At 50.4% G+C, this 10,140-nt stretch overlaps 1 protein-coding gene across 1 annotated transcript; it reads left to right on the top strand.

Annotated features, from left to right (window-relative positions):
* Positions 1-294: 294 nt before the first annotated feature.
* On the top strand, positions 295-9,695 carry C1RL (complement C1r subcomponent like; the record flags this gene model as incomplete). The annotated part of the gene is given in 7 exon segments (XM_036909885.2): positions 295-524; positions 526-576; positions 1,065-1,293; positions 5,458-5,647; positions 6,691-6,816; positions 6,955-7,029; positions 8,454-9,695. Coding segments are annotated over 7 exon segments (1,674 nt in total), but the record flags the coding sequence as incomplete, so codon positions are not given.
* Between the last annotated feature and the right edge of the window lie 445 nt (positions 9,696-10,140).

The raw sequence follows: 10,140 nt of genomic DNA, 5'->3' as shown, positions 1-10,140 counted from the left end.
CCAGCCGGGCCCCAGCCTAGCTCCGCTGGACAAGCATCTTCAGCGGTTGCGGGCAGGATTCAAAAGACAACCTAGGTGGCTGACCCCCCTTCCCCCATGCTTGATGAGGAGCAGGAAGGAAGAAGCCGCTCAGGTCCACGGCCTACAAGGGACGGTCTGGTAATTAAATGAGTGGAAAAGGCAGAGAGGGAGAGGTATGGCCAATTAAAAGCGACAGCCCTAACTCACAAGGAGCCCTCCTAGCGTGCCATACAAGCACAAAGTAAAAAGTAATGCCTTCCGCCCCTGATCTCTTCTGAGGTCCCGCGAGGTTTGGAAGCTGTTTCCCCTCTAGATTGGGTGGGTGAGCTAGTCCTGAACCCGACAGCAGGTGGCGCTCAAACCAGGGAATTAGAAAAAGGGAACCGTGGAGGGTTGCTTAACTCATTTCCAGTAACTTCCTCCTCCCCCGTGGGGCCCTCTGCAGCCCCACCTGTGTCCCTCCCGCCGGTCCCTGTCCTATTCCAGGTACCTGGTCTCCGAGTGAGGGAAGTACCTCTGGAGAAGCCCCCACTCCACAAGCTGCCCAGGGAAGATGTGAGTGTGCAGTGCGGCGACCTGGAGGAGAGGAAAAGCGTGGGGAGAGGGGCACCGGGGCCCAGGGGCACACAGGCACACACACAAGCGCACACGCACCACCGCCTCACGCAGAGGGGGAGCTGGAGTTTGCCCGAGGCCCCCAGCAGCCTTCCCTGCGGTCAGGCCCAGCGCTCCGAGCTAGCAAACGTGTGTCTAAAACTCCCTCACTTGTGCACTGTTGCCCCCTCAGTTCCCAGGGTGGGCTACAGCCCCAATTTGGACGAGAGGAGTGCTGGGGGAAACTCAGAGTCCCGGCTCAGGGCAGGCAGCTGAAGGACCCGGGCAGAGGAGGGGCAATGCGGGAACAGCCAGAAGGGTCCAGTCTCCAGGGCCGAGGCCAGCTGCTAAGGCCTCAAACCATTAGCATCACCTGCCCCTACGCCTCATATTTCCACAGGCCCCACGCCACAGCTGTGGGACCTCATCTTGCCCTCACACATCCACAGGTGGTGGCTGCTCCTCTGGGGAGTCCTCCAGGCTTGCCCCATGCAGGGCTCTGCACTCTTGGCCCAGCTGCTACCCCAGGAGCTGACATCTCCTGGATACCCAGAGCCATACGTCAAAGGCCAAGAGATGATCGTTGACATCAGGGCTCCAGAGGGCCTTGCCGTGAGGCTGGTCTTCCAGGACTTCGACCTAGAGCCGTCCCAGGACTGTGAGGGGGACTCAGTCACAGTGAGCTGGGGTCCAGGTCCTGGAGGAACCCGGGGAGGGGGCCTGCTGGCCCGGAGCCCAGGTGCAAGGGGAGGTGGCTGTGCTCTGATCACAGAGGATGGATGAAGGGCCCTTGTCGGGGGCAGGGGGCGGCCTACCTGGGAAGCGGGGGCTACTCCAGCACACAGCCTTCCACCCACCACCCTGTCCCTGCCCCTGCTGCCATCCGGGCCCCACAGAGCACAGGAGGGGGCGGGAGAACAGGCCCGCTGCTTGAAGCCCTACAAAGGGACAAACACATACCACAAGACCCTAAGGTGAAAGGGCAAGACTCACACCTCAGCGTTAAAAGCCCATCCCCAAGCGTTCATCGAGTGCCTGTGCTGCAGTTCAAGTTTACCTTAGAGAAGTTTTCGAAAAACTTGTGACAAGAGCCTTAATTAGAATAAGGACACTCTAAAAACAATTCTTCACATTAGCTTTTGGGTTAAATTTTATTTGTATCAAAATAGTACATGTGCATAATTTTTTTAAAAATCAGAGTATTACAGGCTTATGATGAAAACCAGCGTCTCCAGCCTACTCCCGGGGGGGCAATCATTTACAATTCATGGAGCTGTTTCATCTGGCATTTATTTTCCTATGTATAATAGCATGCTTTTTTTTTTTTGGCCTATTACCTATTAACCTCAAACTTCCCTCTCTTAGACCTTTACCACCCACATTTTCCATCCTCCCAGTTTCCCTGTATTACCATTTTTAGTTAAATCTATTCATTAATTACATTATTTTGACTTAAAATATTCACATCCAGCACATGGTGTACAATAATTATATTTCTTTTCTTCAACTTTTGGATTTCCCAGAAGTCAATAATTACATGAAGTTCTTTGGGGTTTTTGTTTGTTTCTGTTTTGATTTTTCAGTTTGTTTAGTTCTCTCTGTGGCTAGTCTTCCCAGACTCAGCCAGGAGAGTAAATCTTCTCTCTGACACATTCAGCTACAAATCTCAATCTCTTAGTCCGTACTGGCGACATCCCACATGAAGATCTCTTGATTTATTTCTTCAGTGTGAGTTCTTGGCTAAGCCTTCACCCAGTCTGGGATTTCCCTTCTCCCTCATTCTGGGTATTTCCTTCATCTCTCCCATGTTGGAACTGAAGCCCATGTCATTCTGTTTCTTGGTTCACTCCTTCGTTTTGGAGGAGCACATTCTCCTCCAAAATAAGGGAGTGGTTGCATTTAATTGCATTTAAGTTATAGGTCATTTTCACCCAGAATTTTGGTGTCATTGTTTTCTAGCTCTGGTGTTAAGTCTGGTACCAGTATTCCTGACTCTTAGATTTTCCTCTCCAGAACTTTGAGAAGACTTCCCTTATTACCTAGGGTTCTGGACTTTATGATGTGCCTTGATACAGGTCGTCCTGTACTCATCATTCAGTGCTCTGTAATCTAGAGGCTCTTTAAACATAGTCCTTCAATGCTGGGAATGTTCTTGCATTTCTTTTTAAATCATTCCCCAATGGCTGCTTTCTTTTTGTCCTCTCTCTGGAACTCCCAGGATTTAGCTGTTGTATGTTCTGGACTGATTCTCTAACTTGTTTATCCATTCTGTTCTTTTTACAGCTCTTTGTCTTTTTGTTCCACTTCCTGGGAGATATTCTCATTTTTACTGCCAACTTTTTAATTAATGTCTGTTTTGTTTTGTTTCTGCTAATGTACTTCTTTCATGCCTAAAGGCCCATTCTTTACTAAGCATGCCTTTATATAGAATATTGTTCTTGTCTCAGGCGATATCTATTCTCTTCCCTCTGTTGGGACTATTTTAAATGGTTTCTTCTGTTCCCTGTATTGTCTCTACTTCTTCAAGTTCCTTTGTTTTGGTCTCTGTTTTTCATGTTAGAGACTCTCCCACAGTGTCTGGTCGTCTTGGCTGTCCATTCCTGTTGAAGAATGAAGTGCTAGCATGGCACTGGATACTCTGTGTAGACAGACAGCTAAAATTTGTGAAATAACAGGTTTGAAAATAGGGTTATCAACAAGGTGACCTGGATGTGCTCTTGGGGGCCTCGTAAATGTCAGCATGCAGAACTGTTGTCTTTGGGGACCGCCAGCCTCTAGGCTCCTGCTCAGGGTCACCAGCAGATAAACAAGCTGGGAGGGCATCTCCCGGTTTGATGTGTAGGTTTTCACCTGACCCCTCTCCCCTCCACCCCCTCGGTCACAGTGCACTGAGGGAGCAAGCTCAGGGTTTCTGGCCCACACTCAGCTCCGCCTCAGGTCTAGTGTGAGCCCGAGGGACTTGCTCAAATGCACCAGGTGGGCGAAGGGACCTAGAGTTCTGAGGTCTCCCTACACAGGCAATCTGTCAGCCCCTCCCTCATCTTCATCCTCAGGGGTTCCTGGTCACCCCAGTTCCTGAAACTTTCCTGTGTTGAGAACTTACATGCTTTGTGTTGACTTCCAGCTTTGCAGACTCCAGAAGCCACATGTCCATCTCCATTCCATCTTCCAAAATGTCATTGCCAGCCCCCCTCTCGCCCTTTTGTCCTTGATCATATAGACCATTTTATCCCTTTGCTGTCATATGAGTGGGATTGGAGGTGGGAGAGGAGGTAAATGCATGTATTTATTGTTTCAGATTAAATCAGAAGTCAGGGTTCTACTTCATTCTGTTCAGCCTCTGTGTGCTGAGCACCTACCATGAGCCCTGCTCTTGGTCATGGACACTTTGAATCCTGGCTTGACTCTTCCCTTGTCATTGAGGGAGCTCAAGGTCAGGAACAGGATTCTTCCCTCCTGTCTGTTTCCAGAGCAAATCATATGCACACATACACCTCAAACGCAGAACCAAACACACTGTGGTCTAGCTCATTTTTTTACTTGTCAGTATCCTCAGCCAGACTGGGGGCTCCCTGGGAGCAGAACTTTGTTTCATTCACATCTGTATCCCCAGCACACAGCGCAGCATCTCACACGCAAAACAGAATGACTGTAAGTTGAGGGAAAAATGAGAAATGGATGAAATCCAAGCTTGCCGTGTTGATAGGACACATGGCAGAATGAATTTTGAATGGCAGATACTCAGTACCATCCTGGCCACTGTTTTTTGTGCAGATGTGGAGAGAGCTGCCGTACAATGTGATGTCCTGGCTGGATGAGGCCTGACAGACCATTTTACAGGAGAGAAAACTGAGGTCTGGGGTGATTATGAAACTCACCATGTCACACAGGGAGTTAGGAGCAAAGTCTGGAATGTGACACAGGTCTTAGGACTCTCAGTCATGTGTTCACTCTGTTTTGCTCATTAGAATCCTAACGTGATTAAGCAACAGCAGCCACCGTACCCACACTGGGTACAATTCTGTGTCCTTGAATTCCACCGCTTGTGGAGGCTTCATTTACAATTTGTGTGCTAAGAGGAGGGACATTCCAGAAGGCGACCAGGAAAGGCCAGGAACCCCAGGGGCTCAGTCTTTGCAGAGGGCCTTGTTGTTTCACAGATGTTGGCCACAGGAAGTTACCCAGAGCAGTGGAAGGTGGTGGGGGTGGAAGACGCTGGATGGGAGGGACTTAAGTGTGTATATTTGCTGATGCAAGGCTGTGACACTAGAGGCACCATGGAGAACATCAGGGTCCCAGTGGTGAGCAAAACAGAAGTAGTTCCTGCCTTCTTAGAGCTGATAATCCAGTGGACTATTTGGGGAGCCCTAGGGTACCCAAGGGCTTCTTTCTTTTGAAGGAAGGTAACTACGGTGGGCTTTATGAGATCATTACAGTAGGCGAAAGAAACCCTCACTCCCTTCCACCCTTCCCCTCCCCCAGCAACCATCATCTCCCTTCTGAGCATTGTATATAAGTGGAATCATATGTATGTGATCCTTTGTGTCTGGCTTCTTTCACTTAGCATCATGTTTTCGAAGGTCATCCACCTTGTAGCATATATCAGTACTTCATTCCTTTTCGTGACTGAAGAGAAGTCCATTGTATGGTCATACCACATGGTCCTGGATGGAAGAAATGTGGGAATCAGTAATGGAACAGGCAGCTCGCTGAGGAAGGCTCCCCCAGGGATGGCTTCGGGGCCCCAGAGGCAAGCAGCCCTTCTTGACAGGGCTGGAGTCCATGCCCAGGACGCCACCCTGTGACCTCCTGTGCTGCAGATTCTCCCCTCTCTCCTTTCAGATCACAGCCAGTGGGATGGATGCAAGCCGGTTCTGTGGGCAGCAGGGATCCCCTCTGGGCAGTCCCCCTGGTCAGGAGGAGTTTGTGTCCCTCGGAAACAGGCTGCGGCTGACCTTCCATGCACCCACCTCCCCTGAGGATGGGCCCATCAGCCCCCACAAGGGCTTCCTGGCCCTTTACCAAGCCGTGGGTGAGTATCCCTCCTGGGGCTGCGGCCTCTGCCCACAGCTGTGGGCCCAGGATCTTGAAGTGACAGGTGGAAGCTTGAGTGACTGCTGAGTCTGGGGTTTTACAGACACACGGGCCCACCCGTCCATGCCCCAGCCCAGCCATTGCTGATGAGCAGCCCAGTTAAAGGGACAGCCAGTGCTCAGCTCCCGCAGTTTCAGATTTTCAGGCCCAGTGCTTGCAGATCATCTCATTCTTCAGAAGAAGCCCCAAATCCGGTTTTTAAGTGAACTTCTGAATTCTCAAATGGTAACTCAGATTTTTTTTTGAAGCTAATGCATGCAAGAGGTAAAAATTTTGAAAAATAATAATATGGTAAAAAGTAAGGTTTCCTCTGATCTCAGGGCCCTTAGTCCCTGGCTACCTTGTCCAGAAACAACCCTGTTGTCCCTTTCCTGAGTATTCTTCCAAAGACAATCTATGCATTCAAACATAAATACTGTGTGTGCAAGTTGCATAATATTCACTATGTTTTAAATTTGGCATTTTTCACTCAATGACATATCTTAAAGATCATCCCATAAGCATATTGTTAACATAGGCTTTCTTTTTTTTTTTTCGGTGACCATATAATATTCCTTTGGTTGCTGCATCATGATGTATTTAATCAGTCCTCCACTGATAAATATCTCACTGCCATAAACAGTACTGTTATGGGTTTCCTTGTACATACATTTTCAAGCATTTCTATGCAGGTAAATTCTTAGAAATGGAAATGCTAGGTGAAAAAGTTTGCAGTTTTAATTTTGATGTTGCTAAATTTCCCTCCAAAAAGGTTTTGCTAATTTACACCCACTAGTCATGTATGAAAATGCCTGTTTCCCCATACCCTACTTATCAGTTATTTCCAAAAGTTTTTAGCATTAACAATCTAATCAGTGAAAAATTGTTCAAATGTTTTAAGTTAAAGACTGTGCGGGTCAAACTAAATATGGCCATGGGCCAGTCTCAGGGTTGCCAGTCTGCAGTCTGATCTAGGTCCTGATGACCACTGGTTTTCTGTAGGTGTGAACCATAATCGGTCCATCAGCCAGGCCAGTGGGGGCTCTGAGGCCATCAATAAACCTGGAGACAGCCTCTCCAAGAACCAGAAGCACTGCCAGGAGCCCTATTATCAGGCAAACCTGGCAGGTGAGTCCCTGCCTGCTGGGAACAGGCTCCTGTTTGCTTCAGTCCCACCAAGAGGCCTGGGTTTCTGGGCACTTACTCCCTTAGCCCCCACTCCCAGTTCTGAGCCTGCTTCTTTGACTCCCTCATTTCACTCCTCAGGGACAGTCACCCCCACAGCCCAGAGCCCCCGAGAGGAGACACCAGACAGGAAGGAGGCTCCTGGCTGCGTGCCTGGTGAGTGGGGACCTGCCAGCGCCGTTCAGTGCCACTTCCCCAGGAAACCTCAGCGGTCAGGGGGCCTGCGGGGGCAGGACAGGGGCTAAAGGGAGCCTTAGAATAGAAAGGGGGAGAGAAGGGCAGAAGGTGAGGAAGAAAAGGGGACCCCAAAAGGCCCAGAAAAGGAGAGGCAAGGAGCTTGTCCGTTATTCTTTGAGAATCAAGAGAGAACTGAGAAAGTAAAAGCCCGAAGGAAGTGAGTCAGCTGGGTGAGTGAAGGAGGAAGGGGACAGAGGAGCCGGACAGCGAGGGCCCTGCCTTGGTGTGGCCTGCCCCAGGACACACAGGCCCTGTCCCCGAAACATAGCCCTACCTAGAAGCCTCAGTCCCAGGAAGCCCATTTTTTTTAAAAGGTTTTATAAGATAAAATTCACATAACCTGAAATTCACCATTTGAACCATTTTAAAGTGTACAATTCAGTAATTTTTACTACAGCCACAAGGCTGGGCAGCCATCACCACTAATTCCAGAACATTTCCATCACCCCAGAAAGAAACCTGGTATGGTGGGGAGTCTAGTAACCATAATGACGCTCATGTAAGTGTACATTAATGATACCAAAATAAATGAATAAATAAAAATTTTTAATTTTTTTAAAAAGAAACCTGGTACCTCCAACTCTCCCCTCCCACCCCTCCCCTCCCCCAGCAGCCACCCATCTCCCTTCTGAGCATTGTATGTAAATGGAATCATACAGTATGTGATCCTTTGGGTCTGGCTTCTTTCACTTAGCATCATGTTTTCGCAGTTCATCCACCTTGTAGCCTGTGTCAGTACTTCATTCCTTTTCGTGGCTGAAGAGAATTAATTCCATTGTATGGTCATACCACATTCTGTTTTGGCATCCATCAGTTTGGGTTGTTTCCACTTTTTTACCTGTTGTGATACTGCGGCTGTGAGCATTAGCTCAACGCTGTGTTTAACTTTGCAGGGAACCGCAGGAGTGCTCTGCACTGTGGCCGCACCATTTCACATCCCCACCAGGGTACATGAGGGTTCAAGGCCACCATGTTTGAAGCCCATTGTTGGAGCGACAGCATTGCCTTTCTAACCCAATCTGAGTAAATTGCTCAGATTTGACTCCTGGCCCTCAGAAAGCTGTAGGGGCTGCCCAGCTTCGTGCTTTGGGAGTGGGTCACAGGCAGGTGGTAGTGGGAGATGTTAAAAGTGAAGAGGTGACACAGAAAAATAGAGGCAAGAGGCCCTGAAGACCAGCTGTCCTTGATGCATGATTTTGCTCAGGAGCAGTCCCACCAAGAGTTTAAAAAGGGGCTTTGAAATGGCAGAGGAAACAGGAGAGTGAGCATTTCACAGAAGGTCTTTAATGAAGGCGTCTGGAGGCAGCGGCTGACTTTTCATGCTTACCTCTCCTCCCTCCCAGGCTGTGGACGGCCAGTCAACCCCATTGCCCAGAACCAGAAGGCTCTTGGTTCTTCCAGAGCAGAGCTGGGCAACTTCCCCTGGCAAGCACTCACCAACATCCATGGCCGGGGCGGTGGGGCCCTGCTGGGCGACAGATGGGTCCTCACGGCCGCCCACACCCTCTATCCCAAGGACAGCGTCTTTCCTGAGCAGAGCCGGAATGTGGACGTGTTCCTGGGCCACACCAACGTAGAGGAGATCATAAAACTGGGAGACGTCCCCGTGCGCCGTGTGGTGGTGCACCCCGACTACCGCCAGAACGAGTCCTACAACTTCAATGGAGACATCGCCCTCCTGGAGCTCCAGCACAGTGTCCCCCTGGGCCCCAACCTCCTCCCAGTCTGCCTGCCCGACAATGAGACCCTCTACCAGAGCGGCTTGCTGGGCTATGTCAGTGGGTTTGGCGTGGAGATGGGCTGGTTGACCACTGACTTGAAATACTCAGGACTGCGCGTAGCCCCGAGGGAGGCCTGCGAAGCCTGGCTCCGAGGGAAGCAGAGGACTGACGTGTTCTCTGAGAACATGTTCTGTGCTGGGGATGAGAAACAGCAGCAGAATGTCTGCCACGGGGACAGTGGTGGTGTCTTTGTGGTGTGGGACGGTCATGCCCACCGCTGGGTGGCCACGGGCATCATATCCTGGGGCGTTGGGTGTGGCAAGGGGTATGGCTTCTACACCAAAGTGCTCAGCTACGTGGACTGGATCAAGGAAGTGATGGACAGGAAGGACTGACCCTGGCAGTACTTGAGCAGCGATGCCAGGGCCAGGAGGGGGTACCGAGCCCTGAGGATGGCAGGAGCGGGGCAGCGAATCCCTCTGGAAGTCACAGTGGGTGCAAGAGACACCCTCCTCCACCCAAGCCTGGGCTGCCACAGCCCCCCTCCTCATCCCCTGCCTTCCTGCCAGTTTGCACTACACCCGAGGGGGCCCTGCAGGACTCAGCAAGTTTCACTTTGAACCTCATCTCCTGCTGACACAGCTTCTTCTGTTCTCTCCTGGGAGACACTCTGTTTCTCCCCGACCCCTCCATTCAGGAAGACCCCCCTGGAGTATGGGGGAAGGGGTCTTCATTGCATTGCATTTCTGAAACATTCCAAAGCCCCTTTTGTCAACCTTCAAAGATTCAAACTATTGGCTTTACCACTGGCCACAACTCCTGGCTGCAGTTACAGTAATAGCACTTTTTTGTTTTATACCTTCATACGAGCAACTTCACATTTGTTACTTCAATGATGCCTCACACCAAATTTGCAAAGGGTGTGCTATTATCCACATTTTACGGGTGAGGAAATAAGCTCAGAGAGGTAAAGTGACTTGCCCAAACACCGTAGTTGACACAAGACAGCAGAGCCCAGGCTTCCCTATGTGCCCTGACGTCTCTCAGTTGTCCTCAGACCTACCACATTGCTCACTCCCCCTCCCAATCCCCACATCCTTACAGATTCTCCCTCCCCAGGAATTCCTGCTTCTGGGCACAACAGCACCTGGCTCACACTTCCCAGCATAATTACAACACCTGGCTCACACTTTCCGGCAGCCCCAACTCTAGCAGGTACCTTGCTGAGCCCAGCTGAATATTCTTGCAGACACCTGGGTGCTGCTGGACACCCCAGTCTGTGCTCCACCTGAGAAGGCCAACTCTAACT

Source organism: Manis pentadactyla, chromosome 14, assembly GCF_030020395.1.
Source record: "Manis pentadactyla isolate mManPen7 chromosome 14, mManPen7.hap1, whole genome shotgun sequence".
In the NCBI taxonomy this organism is placed as follows: Eukaryota; Metazoa; Chordata; class Mammalia; order Pholidota; family Manidae; genus Manis; species Manis pentadactyla.
The sequence above is the reverse complement of the archived record's forward strand: the minus strand, read 5'-3'. Positions and strand labels throughout refer to the sequence as shown.